Source organism: Lathyrus oleraceus, chromosome 3, assembly GCF_024323335.1.
Source record: "Lathyrus oleraceus cultivar Zhongwan6 chromosome 3, CAAS_Psat_ZW6_1.0, whole genome shotgun sequence".
NCBI classification, from domain to species: domain Eukaryota; kingdom Viridiplantae; phylum Streptophyta; class Magnoliopsida; order Fabales; family Fabaceae; genus Lathyrus; species Lathyrus oleraceus.
The window spans coordinates 379,193,926-379,210,322 of NC_066581.1; the positions used below are offsets into that span (position 1 = coordinate 379,193,926).

Here is a 16,397-nt window from a genome sequence, read left to right on the forward strand (position 1 = left end):
CACTTATAAAAAGGCGCGCTTTGCGTTAGAGTAGTAAACCTATTTTTAAGAAATATAGTATCTTAACTAAGTTGAAAAGTATTATAACCTGGATTTCTTAACCAAAAGAGGTTCTTACGAACCAGACTCTAAACTTATAAACGCGTCCGAAAATAGTTTTAAAATCTCTTTTCTTCTTGATGTTAAAAACTCCTAATGAACTAAACAAAGCGCTTTCGCTGTTTTTGAAATAGTTAAAAACAATTAAGTTTAAAAAGACGTTGGACGGCTTTCGATCTTACCCAACAGAATTGAAGTGCGGGAAAACTTAATTTGAAAGTTAAAATAGCCCTTAAGCGTTTCTATGAACAATTGTACGGATTATCGGTTCAATTATGATCCTTACATTCTAACCTTATAAATTTAGCTAGACATGGTAAAGTAAAAGTGCATTAAAATAAATAAAAGTAGTGCGAGTGCAGAAAGTAAATAATTTAAAGCGAGTGCGAGAAATAAATAATTTAAAGCGAGTGCGAGAAATAAATAAAGTAAAAGCGAGTGCGGGAAATAAATAAAGTAAAAGCGAGTGCGAGAAATAAATAAAGTAAAAGCGAGTGCGAGAAATAAATAAAGTAAAAGCGAGTGCGGGAAATAAATAAAGTAAAAGCGAGTGCGGGAAATAAATAAAGTAAAGGCGAGTAATAAAAACCTGCTCCAATCGGAGGGCTGAGTAAATTGCAATGCGGAAAAGAAAATGGTGGCAGGATTAACTTCATTCCAAAGTGCTCCAAACTCGAGTACAGACTTTATCACAGACTCAATTACACAATTGTGGTAACACTCCAATGCGAAGCGATTACCACTTTATAAAACTGAATATATGCCTAAGTGAAACAAAGTTGCTTCTAGTTTCGCCTTGTTCCAACGTTCGGATCTTCGTATGCTCTAAGTTTGGGTGATTGTAAAACTGAATTCGCGTTTCTATTTATAATCAAATAAAAAAAGTGGAATTGACTTGGATGCCCTTCAACTTGAAAATAGAGGAAACCGTTTCCTTCTTGTGGCGCCCGCCACAAGCACAAAGTGGGGCGCCTTAGTGGATGAAGTGGGGAAACGTGGGAGTTGAGGAAGTTGGACTTGGACACGTCATGGCTTGGTCTGTGGCGCCCGCCATGGGGTAGGCCATAAGCACAAAATGCTGAATTTTGGGGTTTTTAGCCCTTTTTCACTCCTTTTCTCGATCGGGGCTCTGATTAAAGTAAAAACCTGTAAACAAAGAAAAACATAGCAATAACACAATAAAATGATAATAAAACAACTAGAATGCATGTGAAATCGGAGTCAAAAATACGTAAATTTTAGTGTGATCAACCAACGCCTTGACTTCAGTATATGGTGTGAAAGCTGACGATCAGAGGACATACGACTTGACTTAAGTGTATGTTTGGAAATTCGAAAGGTCAATGCATATACGCCTTGATTTATTCTACGATAGGTCATTTCTTTGAAATGTTCTAAATGTGTTTCCTGAAGATCATATAGATCTTCATGGATGTATATGACGTTAGGCATGACCTTAGACATGTACAACTATAAATTAAGTGCAAGTCATTCCTTTTACTGGAAGGATAAAAGACCTAATATTTTAAATTTAGTGCGCGAAAATCTAATAGGATGTTATTTATCCAATAATCCAACAATACTAAGCTCAACACATTGTTTATATATATATATATATATATATATATATATATATATATATATATATATATATATATATATATATATATATTTTAAGTATAATACACTATAAATACAATGGAACTTTCCTCTAATACAAATAAATTACTACTATTCTTTGTGGTTATAGTTTTTTATATCTATTGCATCTAAAATATTGTTAGTTATTTTATCAAAATTAAATAATCTAAATTTAAATTAAAGCTTTTTTTTTAATTATAATATAAAAAAAAAGTTAAGTTCAATATTTTTGAATACTCTAATCTTAATTTCGAGCATGCTCGATAACATTTAAGTAAGGCCACTTGGTTTTGGAAGACATTTAAAAAGCTACTAAGACTTAAGATTATAATAACACTTCAAATGAAATAGTGATTAACAAAGATTATTATAACTAAACTTTGAAATAATTTCTCTTAACGGCAACCCAAATGGAAGCCATCCCAAGTTTTGAGGAGCTTGTTGAACTTGTTATCACTAAAAGACAAGGACATTGTTGTAATAATTTGAATTCTCTCTCTCTCTCCCACACCCTCTCTCTCTCCCCCCTCTCTTTCTCTCTCTAACTCACACACTCACCAAAACAACTTTGAACTATGACAGCTCTTCCCGGTCCCAAAATGTTGGCATTGTTCCATCTCCTTCTCTAACACTCTCTCCTTCAACTTTTCATCAACTTTTAGATAAAATTCAGATACATAGACTCATTGCTACAACCAAAAAACAACCACAACAATTCAATCAAAAATTGTTATAGCTATGTCTACTCATTGGGGTATTCTTGTTTCAGATCCATCTCTTCAAAACCAGTTCACACAAGTTGAGCTTCGTAGCTTAAAATCACAAGTAAGTTCATCAACCATCCTATAAAGTTGTTGACAATGAATCATGGTTTTTACTTTTTTGTGTTGATATTGGATTTTGATTCTTTTCATTGCAATTGAGCTTCTGGGTCATGATCATTTTTCTAGATATTGTTCATCATATCTTATTGTTTGGCTTCCAAGATATTGCTGTTGAGAATGAATCATGGATTTTACTTTTTGTGCTGATTCTCCAAAAAAGATTGGATTTTGATTCATTTCGTTGCAATTGAGCTTCTGGGTCATGATCCTTTTTGAAGATATTGTTCATCATCCTATTGTTTGCTTTGCAAGATATTGTTGTGCTGATTCTTCAAGAAAGATTAGATTTTTATTCTTTTCATTGCAATTGAGCTTCTGGGTCATGATCATTTATTTAGATAATGTTCATTGTCCTATGTTGTTTGGTTTGCAAGATATTTTTGTTAAGATTTGAATGAATCAAGTTCTTAACTTTTTGTGCTGATTCTTCAAGAAAGATTAGATTTTGATTCTTTTCATTGCAATTGAGTTTCTGGGTCATGATCATTTTCTTATGGTTGTGGATTGCAGTTCATAAGTATGAGGAGAGAGAGTGGGAAGCTTATCATTGGAGACTTGGCTTCTAAGATGTCAAGGTTGAAAGTTGTGGGAGAAAATCTGAGTGAAGAAGAGAGAGATTCTTATATCAATGATTTGCATAAAAACTCAGATGAAGAGGTTGATTTTGAATTGTTTCTCAAGGTGAGTTTTTGTTATCTTGCTTTGATTTCAAAAGACAACTTTTTTAAAGGTACTTGATCTTTTTGCCTTTTGGAATTATAATCTTTATCCATCCATAAGTTACCTTTTCACTTTCTAGTAATATTCTTTTGCTGATCTATCTCAATCTTGATATCTATTGAATTTCGTATATGTTTGGTTTCACAGTTGGAGTTTTAGAAGTGATTATGGCGGTGTAGATTTGATTTTGATGTGTTTGGTTGCTCTGGAGTAGAATTGATTCTGGTTTCTAGAATTGAATCTTCTTGAAACTAAGATTTGTTGCTTTTGAGTCTTAACGTGATTTCTACACTGAGATTTATTTTTCAACTCGCTTTTGCAAGAATTTATCCAAAGATAAATCACTTTACCTTCAACTCACCTTTAGGCACAATCAACTTTGTAGAATCAATTCACTCATAATCAACTTTTTCACCGCAGCACCATACACATATATATGAAACAAACATCATACACCGGTAATACTTTGAGAAAATAGAAGTAATTGAGTATAATCACATGTGTAGGTCGGTGTCAACAATGTCGTGTGTCGGACACTAAATACGCTTTCTGTCTGAAGTGTCGGTGCGGCATAGATCTAAAATGTAGGCACATGTTTACTTGATTTGAGTGAGATATCAAATAATGGTGCTATAATGATGACAGGTTTACTTGAAACTGCAAACATTTGCAAGTTCAAGAACAGGAAAGAATAATGCAAAAAACTCATCAGCATTCCTCAAAGTTGCCACTACAACATTGCTTCACACAATAAGTGAATCTGAGAAGGCTTCATATGTTACACATATAAATAACTATCTTGCAGAAGATGAATTCCTCAAGAAATACCTTCCTCTTGACCCCTCAACCAATGATCTCTTTGAAATCGCAAAAGACGGTGTTCTTCTTTGGTACTGTAGTGCACATCATCACCTTATCTTATGCTATTTGTTATAACAACTTTTTTTCCATTTTGAAAACGAATTACATGTTCTTGCAGTAAGCTTATTAATGTGGCAGTTCCAACGACTATTGACGAACGCGCAATTAATACAAAAAGATTACTTAATCCATGGGAAAGAAATGAAAATCATACACTGTGCCTCAACTCTGCTAAAGCAATTGGATGTACCGTCGTCAACATTGGCACTCAAGACTTAATTGAAGGAAGGGTATGTTAAGCTCAAGACTTCGAAGATTCAAACCAAGAGTCTGTTTGGATTGACTTATTTGAGTTTATCTGCTAACATAAGCATTTGTGGAACTATTTGAGAGAATTAATGAAAATAGCTTATGACCCGTCCCAACCTTTTCTTAGGATCGATCCATTTTTCTTGTTGAAATAGCTCTTCTCTCTTTCTACTTTTACATTTTGTGTATCGGTATCTAACTTCTTTCGTTTTGATTTCAGCGTCATTTGGTGCTTGGATTGATTTCGCAGATTATCAAGGTAAATAATCACTGATTTATGAATTGTTGTTTCAAGATCAATGAAGTTAATGCAAACTTTTGACACTACTAATATAATGATGTTAAATTAGATACAATTATTGGCGAATTTGAACCTAAAGAAAACTCCTCAACTTTTGGAGTTGGTTGGTGATAGTCAGGTAAAATTCATTTCTTCGTTATTATCTTTTCGTACTTTTCATCATTGTTGTATATTTTTTCTTCATATCTCTTAAATAACAGGATATGGAAGAGTTGATGAATCTACCACCAGAAAAAATCTTGTTGAGATGGATGAACTTCCATTTGAAGAAAACCGAATATAAGAAGATTGTCACAAATTTCTCTTCTGATGTTAAGGTAACAACATAAGGCTCTTAACACATTTCTTGTAAATAGACTTTTAATCAACATATACAATTCGTGTCACATTGTAGGATGCAGAAGCTTATGCTCACCTTCTAAATGTTCTTGCACCGGAATACACTAATCCATCCACACTGGCTGTGAAAAATCCTTTCGAAAGAGCAAAACTTGTTCTCGAACACGCTGAAAAGATGGGTTGCAAACGATACTTAACTGCAAGAGATATCGTGGAAGGTTCACCAAATCTTAACCTTGCTTTTGTTGCACATATTTTCCAAATCAGGTTATAATAATCTTTCTCTTCAACTGCGAGAATGGTTTCGTTGGAATATGCTTTTGCAAGAAGAAGCTAATTCGATTTTCTTGCAACAGGAATGGACTTTCAGCTCTAGCAAAACAAAATTCTCTCCTTGAATCATTGCTAGATGACACTCAAGACTCAAGAGAAGAGAGAGTTTTTCGTCTTTGGATTAATAGTCTTGGAAATTCAACATATATCAACAATGTCTTTGAGGATGTCCGAAACGGGTGAAATATCAATATCTCTTATTTTCACTATTTGTCTTATACATTTTTAATATGAATTGTTCCGATGGGGAACTAGAAATGCTTGGTGGAATGATGGATTAGAGTCTTGGTGCGGGGGAGATTATCTCCAGTACGGAAGTGTGGGGGTGGACCTGCAAGGTTAGCACTCCAACACCTAAGTCACACGCCTAAGTCACATGTGAAATGCCTTACGATTATGGATGTTCCCTACCATTTCGGCGTGGAATGGGGAGGACCGTCTGATGGCATCCAACAGTCAGTAGTAGCTCCTGGCGTGGATCCAGTGTGGAGCTTCAGAGTAGGATTACACCGTACCTTCGGTGCTTTAGTAGAGAGGCCAATACTGATGATTGGACTTCTTTCTTTTGGGCCAGTGACCAGCCCAGAACATGAACTATTTTGGTTGATATAGTCTATGTTGAAAACTGCTGAGTATGGCTCATATTCGCGGATAAGTAGACGGATTCTGTAGCGTAACTAACAATTCAGGAGTAAACTCGTAAACTAAACTGTAGTATTTAAAAAACGCACAATGAGGTGATTATACTTTTCTAATATTGCAGGTGGGTGCTTTTAGAGACTCTTGACAAAGTATCACCTGGGATTGTTAATTGGAAGATTGCAAACAAGCCTCCAATTAAGATGCCATTTAAGAAAGTTGAGAATTGTAATCAAGTTGTGAAAATAGGGAAACAACTTAAGTTTTCCTTGGTAAATATTGCTGGAAATGACATTGTGCAGGGATATAAAAAACTAATACTAGGTATGTATTGTTGAAATTGGTTTAGATTATGTTAACATTGTCTAAACCCTTATGATTGATTTTTTATTTATCTTTTAGCATATTTGTGGCAATTGATGAGATGCAATATCCTACAACTTTTAAAGAACTTGAGATTTCACTCTCATGGAAAGGAAATAATAGATGCTGATATTCTGCAATGGGCAAACACTAAAGTAAAAAGCTCAGGAAGCCCAAGCCATATATATAGTTTCAAGGTAGTTGTTTACCTCAATTAGTATATACGGTATCTATGTAGCACAGACACCTCTGAAAAAATGTGTGTCTGTGTCCGTGTCAGCGTCAGACACAGACAGTTATGATTAGGTTAAATTTATTTATTTATTTAAATTATTATCGGTGTCAGTGTTGGTGTCGTGTCTGCGTATGGGCTTAACCATTATATATACATTAAAGATCAACATAATTTGGTTGATTATAGTTGTTTAAAATTTCAGGATAAAAGTATATCAGATGGAATATTTTTCCTGGAGCTTCTTAGTTCTGTGCAACCTAGAGCTGTAAATTGGGGTCTTATAACAAAAGGAGTAACAGGTAAATTTTTCTTTTCCTTATACTTCAAATGTGTAACTATATTAACAAAAATCAGCTTCATATTTTTTTTTTATTCGAATTTTTTATCAGATGAGGAGAAAATGATGAATGCAACTTACATTATCAGTATTGCAAGAAAGCTTGGTTGTTCAATATTCTTGCTTCCTGAAGACATTACTGAGGTAGTTGAAATTGATCATTAACTATTTAACATTTGAATGATGTTTGATGAATTTTATTTATAGGTGAATCAAAAGATGATCCTGACATTAACCGCAAGTATAATGTATTGGTTCTTGAAACACCCTATTGTTGAAGAAAGGAGTTCAGACAGTGAAAATGGGAGTCAAGTGGAGACTACATCGAATTCGACAGTGGATGATTCTGCTTCTGATTTTTCAGTAGAAGAGAACATGTGAATAATGTTGGATTATGTAATATAAATATGAGTTGTGAAAAACATTTTTGATATGATTATTGTTTATTACTAGCGTGTAACATTTGAGAGGTTTTTTTTATTACCTTTTTTATCCACATTTATTGACAGCTATAAACTCATGTAAACTATGAAATATAAATAAAAAAATTAAAACTTATCGCCGTCTGTGGGAATCGAACCCACGACCACGTGGTTAAAAGCCACGCGCTCTACCAGCTGAGCTAAGACGGCTATATATTTGTTTTCTGCTAATGTCCTTTTTAAATTATACTTGAACATTCATGTAGCTTTCTACTTTCATGAAAACGTTTCATTGAAATTCTCCGTTTCTTTCGGTCAAATATGACATTACTCCATCTTGTAAAAAGCTTCACTTATTACTTTACTAACTATGCAAGGCCAAATGCAATTAGATCATCAAAAATCAAAATAAGGATTTTATTCTCTACGCTTATTGCCTTTAATTCCATGGTTTTAAACAATTATTATTTTTTAAAGACATGATTATTTTAGATCTATACCGTCATAATTTTTAGTCTATAATTTGTAATTTTTTTATTACTCATTACATTCTATGTTCTATTCAAGACACTTGGTCGAAACTTTAAAAATATTTTTAAATTTTAGATTTTAAGTTTTAGACACAACAAACTCTTTCAGAAACAAGTCCAATCAAAGGTAAACAAATAAGAATTTTGAATTTGGACAATCCAACACATCACTCTAAACCATCTTTGAATTAGACGAAAACAAAGTAAAAAACGGTAAGTCTGAATTTCAATCTTCAAATTAAACTCGCAAAGATTGAAATTTGAATGCTTTCATTTAGGTATTCACATTCAGACCTTTTCCTTTTTCTTCTCTTTCATTTCATCAAATTTGAATAAGTGAAAACAGAGCTCAACACTGCATACTCTTGCACAAAAATTTCAATCTTTCTTACAACTTCTACTCAACTACATTCAAATTTAGCATATTTATCAAGTTCTAATACACTACATTCAAGCCAAGATCATTCATCTCTCATATTTTGTAAGTTTCTCTTCTTTTTTTATACTTTTTTTGTGATGCGTGCATTTCCTAAAAAGGTTACAATTATGCTACATTAGATTACATGCAATAGAAATGTTGTATTTGTTTTGTCCTAATAAGAAAATTTGAACTTTTGTTTTGAACTTTTGATGTTAGGGTTCGTAATGCATATTTGAAATTATGACCCTTATATTGGATAAAAAATCTTGATTTCTCTGTTTTGCATTTTGTTTTAAATTTTGGTTTGTTAATACATTATTTCCGCTTCTTTAATTATGATATGCATTTTCTTGTTTGATCATATGAAAAATGGTTGACAACCAACAATGATTGAGATATGGTAGAGTGTCCCAACATGCTTTAGTGCGCAGGAAGAAAGCTAAATCATCGCAACTTGCAGTTGGAGAATCGTTGTTTGTCGCAGAGGGATTGCTTCCCAGGGTCATGTATTTATGACTCATTATGAAGATCTCACTACTCCAATACATGTTGTTGTAACCGATGTTGAACCTGATGTTGTCGTGCTTAATAGTTTTCTAGGAGGTCCATGTTGTGAGGGTAAAGATCCTTTGTCCTTATTTTAATGATGTCAAACCTTTTTAATTGCTCATAATGTGTGCTTTGAACGGTGTCATCATATCATAGAATGCATTCATCCTCAAACATGCTCAAAGTATAATTGAAATGAGTCTATGCATATAGGAGCATTTCATATATGTGAATAATGCATTTGATCATCATTGGTACCTTAGGTTCATAAGAAAATGGTTTGAATTGACCAAAATATCAAAAACTCATTTTTGACAGTTTAAGAATTTTGAGTTGATTCATGACTTGAAGCGTAACTCTCGGGTATGAACAGGTCGAGTCATGAGTCGGCTCATGACTTGGAGCAGTAGAACTGTGAGTCGACTCCTGACTTGGAGTGTAACTCTCGGGTCTGAACAGGTCGAGTCATGAGTTGACTCAACTCTGGAAAAACCTGTTTGAGTTGACTCATCCCCTATTTGAGTCGACTCATTGGCTGTCTCATTTGAACCATGTTGCCACGGGTCTGAACAGGTCGAGTCATGAGTCGACTCAACTATGGAAAACCCCTGTTTGAGTCGACTTATCCCCTGTTTGAGTCGACTCATCGCCTGCTTCATTTTAGTAGTTTTTGCCTCGGGTCTGAACAGGTCGAGTGACCTGTCTGAACAGGTCGACTGGTCGCTGTTGGCACTCAATTTTCTGTTGTGCTATGTCTGTTACTTTGTCCATGCATCATATAAATATTCTAGAGTCTCTTCTTCAACTTTTAATAAGAAAAGTGAAAGATATACACCAAAGTGCTCTTCATCTTCATTCTTCATTGCATTTCTCAACAATTACACATAACAATTTTTGTTGATCATTGTGCATTATTGTGGTGATAACGTCCAAATAGGATTGTGTAATCTTAGTTTGGGTTGAGCCTTTGTGTGGGTTTTTCTTGAATAAAACCATTGGGGTTTTGTCCTGTAAGAATTAGGGTTTTTTCCACTAACCTTTGCTTCATAGATTCAGCCGAGTGAAAGGTTTGAAGAACGGTGGGTTCGTTCAAACAAGTAGCGGTAACCAGAGGATTGTGAAGAAAGCTTAAGGTTCAAGCGTCTTGCGATTGAAGTCATCCGAGCTAGAATTTTGGAGAACATGGAGTTCTCGCAATAAGGTAGCTATAATCAGAGGTTTCACGCATATCCGATCGAAATCAGCTGAGCTAGAGTTTTGGAGAATGTGGAGTGCTTGCAATAAGGTAGCTGCAATCAGAGGTTTGTTCAGAATGCTAGAAGGACTTTGTTCAACTCGAATTAAGGGGAGAGAAGTGAATAGGATTTGCAACAATACTAGGGGTTGGTTGGTGGTGATCATTTCTTCTCTTGTATTAACTTTGCAACTTGTTAATAAAAACATATTAATTCTAGATTTAGAATTAAGGGCGGACGTACCCTAAGCGAGGACGATAGGGGAACTGCCTCAACAAATCCGGTGTTGTTCTCTCTTTCTCTTATCTCTTTAAATTCTGTAGAAATTAAGTTTTGTCTGAAATTAATAGTAAAATCAATATCGCTTAATTGTTATGCATAGTAGTTGTTCGATAAATTGGTGCAATCACTTTGATTACAATTGAGTAAAATTCTGCACATTCAATTTGAGTGAAATTGAGACTTGGTGTGGAGTGCACACCAAGTGTTTGATAAAACTAATCTCACACAAATCTATTAATATTTTACTTGTTCTCTTATTGTGTTAACTCATCATTAGAGGTAACCATGTCAAGGATTGTAGTAATTAATTTATTAATTTAGATAGTGGTTGATTATCTCTATCTTAGTTATTTCATTCGGTTTCACGCATATCTGATCTTTCCATTAACGGATCGTTTAGATGATTGTGGTCTAGGGAGCTTTCACAACCTTTAAAAACAATTTGAAACAGTGATTTATTCAACCCCCCTTCTAGGTCGGTACTATCGTCTAACACTTGTTACCTCAATTTTTTGACACCAATCTTGATTGTAAGAATTTGGAAGTTTTAAAGACTTTGATGATTTGGGTTCTTCTTATGTCGAAATGGTGATTCAACCATGAGACCAAGCATGCTTTTTTTGACAAGCTGATTCCTTCCAGATGATGTTGCTAACCTTGTTCGGATTTCCAAGCAGTTAGAGACTAGGGATTTATTAGTTTTTGACTTAGTGAAATTCTAAGTTTTTGTACACGATGTTACCCCTAGTCGATTGAGGTAAATGAATAAGATCAAACAGTTATTCAAGGACATGTGGAAGCTTATCGAGGGCGAAGATTGCATGGAATCAAAGACGTGGCATGATTTAATGTGTTGATCATTGCAGACGATTATGTTAGGACTAATATATAAGTAGCGCTCACTTGTAGTTTTAGATGTCTGCAATTGTACACAAATTCTAAAAACTTGAAGTATCCAAGTGTTAGTGAGAAAAGAGTATTCTGAGAATGTATGTATATGTGTTCCATTTTATGAATTAGTTTCTCTACTTTCAAGTCATTTATTTCTTTTCTGAAGTTTATTTTCAAATCTTTTACTTTCGACTTTAAATGTCAGCGTGTTTCAAACTCATAATTTTTGCATAATATGTCATGGGATCTTTCCGAGTTAAACTCCTTAAGTGAAATAAAACTTGTTTTTGTTTACCAAAATCCACGGTAAACAAATTGGCACACCCGGTGGAACAGTTTGTGCGTAAATTTTACTTTTTTATTTAAATTTTGAATAAGTTCTTCATTTATGAAATTTCTCAAATTTGTGAGTGTGCGTGAGATTGAGGAGTGGTACAATAACTAAAAAATACGTTAGAAAACCAACAAGGAGATACGTTAGAGGAATGGTGAATCCCAAAAATAACAACAATGGAGAATATTCATCCAGTAACATGGAGGAAGGCACGGCCGCTGCAAATTCGTTTGAAGCAAATCCCTTCATATCCAGCACGACGACCATGTCATCGACTGCGTAAGAATGAGTGGTATTCTCCCCGTCAATAACATATAATCACTTGGTGACTCCTAGGCCGACCATGGCAAGTGATTTTAGGCATTTTGCCATAAATTTCATAATGCCCATGCCTGGCCGGGAACAACCTTATGGCATGCCAACGTCAATGATAGCATGCTTAAATAAATGCTTTGACATTTGCTGACAATGCAGCAACTGCATATTTTCCATTATTGGCATCAAGATTGATTATAGGTAACCCTGGTCAAACCATGAAACCCCAATTAGGGATGGTATTTGGGTCTCAAGCGATGCCGACTTTTACCATAAATTCTATGATGGCGATGAGACAGCAAATGGACGAAAGTAATCATGATATGGTTAACTTGCTTACCCGATAAATGAGTACTATATTTAACCATTTGATTCAAAATAAGAATAATAGTTATCAACAATTGGAAAATCAAATTACTCAAAAAAATTGATTTCTTTGGTGCCCCTCAGGTGCAAGTTCGACCAATCGTACAACCCCAGGTGGTTAGGTCGGTTCAAAATGAGAGAATACCCCTTGAAGAAAACACAGTTAACCAGGGACAACAATTTGTGCCCCATGTATTAAAACAAGAGATGCCTAGAGAAGTTAATCTCCTTCCAATCTTAGTGGTTAATCGAAACCAGGACACTGACCAAGTGGTCCAAGGAGTCCGACAGGAAAACCAGTTAGGAGAGAATAATCTTGCATCCATAGTCAAAAGAATAATGGCACAAAATGGTATGAGCTTAGGTCTACAAATTCTAAATTATACATCAACATTGTCGGAGTACGTATTACAAGAGGAACTCTCAAGGGGTTAGGAAGTCCCTAAATTCACCAAAGTTGCTGGTGATACTAACAAATCTACAGTCGAACACATAGCTCGATATTTGACTGAAGCGGGGAACATAGCGAATAACGAGAAATTGAGGATGAGATATTTCCCTAGTTCTCTTACTAAAAATGTGTTTACATGGTTTAAGATGCTCCCTACTCATTCCATTAATGATTGGGATCATTTAGAAAGATTGTTCCAAGAACAATTCTATACGGGGCAATCTAAAATCAGCCTGAAAGAATTGTCAAGCGTGAAGCGAAAGTTTGTTGAATCGATTAATGATTACCTAAATAGGTTCTGACTTTTGGAAGCAAGGTGTTTCACCCAAGTGACTGAGCATGAACTGGTTGAGATGGAGGTTGTGGGATTATATTATTCCATTAGAAATAAATTGGATACATAATATCTGAGGGATATGGCCCAGCTGGCAGACAGAGTTCGACAAATCGAATGGTTCAAGGTCGATAAAGCCATAGTGAACATAAACAAAAAAGAAAGAGTGGATTATGTCGACGTGGACGACAATCACCCTGGGTCAGATGTCGAATATAATTATGTCAAAGAGAATGAGGTTAACTTAGCTGAGTTTAAGCCATGACCCTCATATCTATGTAAACTTCTTACACCATCAAATGGGAAGAATCATGTTGAGTCTGAAAAGAGTGAAAAATTCCCCAATAAAACCTATACTTTTGATGTGACCAAATTTGATGAGATATTAAATATGTTGGTTGCATATGGCCAAATCTTAGTGCCTCAGAGTGAAAAAGTGACACCCTTAAAACAAAGAAAGAAAAGAGGTTTTTTCAAACATCATATTTTTTTTGGCATAAAACTTCGCAATGTTTTCTTTTCAGGGATCTTGTTCAAAGTGTTTTGAATGACTGAAGGCTAAAGTTTGCTAAGACCAAGGCGCCCATGAAGATTGATTCTGATTCACTACAGGTCAAAGAAGCCCGCTATGTTGAACAAGTGGAGATTAACATGGTCGAAATTACTGAAGATTTTAACATGGAGGCAAAATAGGAGGTTGTCGAAAGTAGCTAAAATCAGATGATGTTTGTTTATCCTAAAACTGAGGAAGGTATGGTCGACTTCCTTCATCGTTGTAAGGCTAAGGAGTCAGAGGTGATGCTCTGTCCAAGATGTAGTGAAGTATTCAACAAAAAGGTTGCTAAGGAGGTAGAGAATGCTCGACAGGCGCAGTAGAGAGGAAAATGGAAGAATAACAAACCTTAGTTCTACTTTGACAAAAGGGGAGTCCACTAGAAGAGACAACAGTTCCCAACTCATTGGGGGGATAAGCCCAACACATATGTTTTGGCATCCAACGCTCCCTAGGGGAAGTGGGTTCGGCCTAAATGCAAAGGAGGATCTGGCCACCAGAAATGGAAGAATTTTGAGATGGGTAGAGGTTCCTCACTGACTTATCAAGATAAATTTTAGGTGTCAGAGAAACGTTCTTGTGGGCCCAACAATTATAAAGGAAAAAACCCAATGTCGAGGACCCAATAGAGGAGGTTTTAGAGGAAGAAGAAATCAGAAAAGGAGGTCACTAAGTCAAGTAGCAAAAAATTCTATCAAAACCAAGTTGATGGTCAAGTCAAGAAACCATTAGAAAGGAAGTTGTTTTCCCCAAAGGAGATCAAGGCGAAAGGGAAAATGAAGAAGGAGACGCCACTCAAGGATGATGAGATGGAGAAATATAATTTTTATTTAGGGTCGAAGGATGACGTCGATGTTATATGTAATGTAGTTCAGTACTTCCAAGGGATTATGATTGTGTCATTGTGGTGACGGAACTAGTGGATCGTGATGAAATGGAGATGGCAAAACACAAACCTGTGTACTACTTTGTAATCAATAATGGATGCATCGAGGAGAAAAGTATGTTCTTTGAAATGCCAGACGAGGGTATGAAAAATCACTTGAAACCTCTATTCATAAGAGCCAAAGTCAAGAATAACACAATTAATAATATTTTGATTGATGGAGGGGTTGCAGTCAATTTGATGCCCCATTTCTTGCTAAGAAAAATAGGAAAGTATGATACTGATTTGAGGCCACACAACATGGTGTTATCGAATTATGAGGCCATACAGTCAGATCAATAACCAACCCCACTATCTTTATGGTGATAACATTGAAGGCGAGGTAAAATCTACTCCTAGGTCGGGAGTGGATCCATGGTATAGAGTTTATGCCATCATCGCTCTATCAAAGGGTTGCAATATGAAGGAAGGATGGGATTTTGGCAAACATATAAGTCGACCAGGGCTATTTTGTGGCAGAAGTGAATCACGTTGATAGAAGGAGTTTCGATAAAAACTTAGCCAACATTACACCTTGCACCCCAACAGGATTTGCATACGTGCCTTTAAAGGATGCATTTTATTCTCCCAGGCTTCATCCGACCCATGGGTTCACGTGGGATAGAGAAATTATGGGTGAGAGAAGCCATGACACCATCCAACCAACTGGTTAGGTGTTGAAAAGTATATCTTCGGCAAATATTTTTATATCGTATCCACAGAGATTGGGTAATATTACCGCCGTTCTATAATTCAAATGTTATAAGTTTAGAAAGTAACAGGGTTGTTTTGTTTGGAGAAATATTTTGTGAGTGAAAATTAACAAAACTATGAAGTGGTTTTAGTCAAATATAGAAGTTTGGCAAGATTGGAGTTCACTATTTCAAATGTCTATGATTCCCTATGATAAATAAATAGATTCAAGATTATTGATGATGTTCAAATATCCTCTCAAAGTCATTTATGTCTAAATGATATCGTGATAATCACTATATTGATCCTTAGACGATCTCTCCACCTAACTATCAATATAGCAATCTTTAATTTCAATATCAAAGAATAGTAATGAGTAAATCTATCTCTACAACTTATTCACTACTTGAAAATCTGTTTTATGTCTAAACTCGAGTAATCTCTCTCGACAACTACTCAAATCTGGTTTTCAACTTAAAGCAAAAACAGTATTCAATACATCAACAATCTTTATCTCATATATAAATCAAAGTGAATACATAAACAGATGAGAATAGCTACTACCTCCAATCTTGACAAAAGGGAGTTTAGCTTCTCATCGTCATTGTTACAAAACAGAAAGTTCAAGCAGAAAAACTCTCTTTTCTTCTCTTACAAAAACTCTCCAGAACAATGTATGAATGATAATGAATAATTAATCCCTAGAATAATGTATTTTCTCTCCTAAAAGAGTTGACATTTCCTTAATTGGTCATTCTCATCCAATGCAGAAAAGCAATTCCAAGACAGACCCAAAATGGCAAAAACAGCTGGCCTTCAAAACAGCACTTTTGACCCAAAAATCAGTTTGCTGGATTCGCAGGGTTCGCGGGGCGAACTGGTCCTGTCATGCAGTTCGCGGGGCGAACTTTGTTCGCGGGGCGAACTGAAGCTGTCTCAGTTTCCTTGTTTTGCAAGCTTCATCCAAAATCTTCCATATTATGATGCTGCAATCCAAAGCTTTCTCATCCAAAAATTCTACAAAACTAACAAATA

At 35.2% G+C, this 16,397-nt stretch overlaps 1 protein-coding gene and 1 non-coding gene across 2 annotated transcripts; one reads left to right on the forward strand and one right to left on the reverse strand.

The window, feature by feature from the left end:
- The first annotated feature begins 2,224 nt into the window (after positions 1 to 2,224).
- LOC127127823 (fimbrin-2) lies at positions 2,225 to 7,541 on the forward strand. Its single transcript, XM_051057105.1, has 14 exons — positions 2,225 to 2,565; positions 3,135 to 3,305; positions 3,990 to 4,234; positions 4,324 to 4,495; positions 4,735 to 4,773; positions 4,865 to 4,933; positions 5,016 to 5,132; positions 5,210 to 5,421; positions 5,511 to 5,666; positions 6,251 to 6,450; positions 6,529 to 6,686; positions 6,927 to 7,023; positions 7,114 to 7,205; positions 7,269 to 7,541. The coding sequence occupies exons 1-14, from the start codon at positions 2,479 to 2,481 to the stop codon at positions 7,440 to 7,442; spliced, it is 1,989 nt and encodes a 662-aa protein (XP_050913062.1). The 5' UTR covers positions 2,225 to 2,478; the 3' UTR covers positions 7,443 to 7,541.
- Positions 7,542 to 7,620: 79 nt separating this feature from the next.
- Positions 7,621 to 7,693, reverse strand: TRNAK-UUU (transfer RNA lysine (anticodon UUU)). Its single transcript has one exon. It is a non-coding gene; the product is annotated as a tRNA-Lys (tRNA).
- Between the last annotated feature and the right edge of the window lie 8,704 nt (positions 7,694 to 16,397).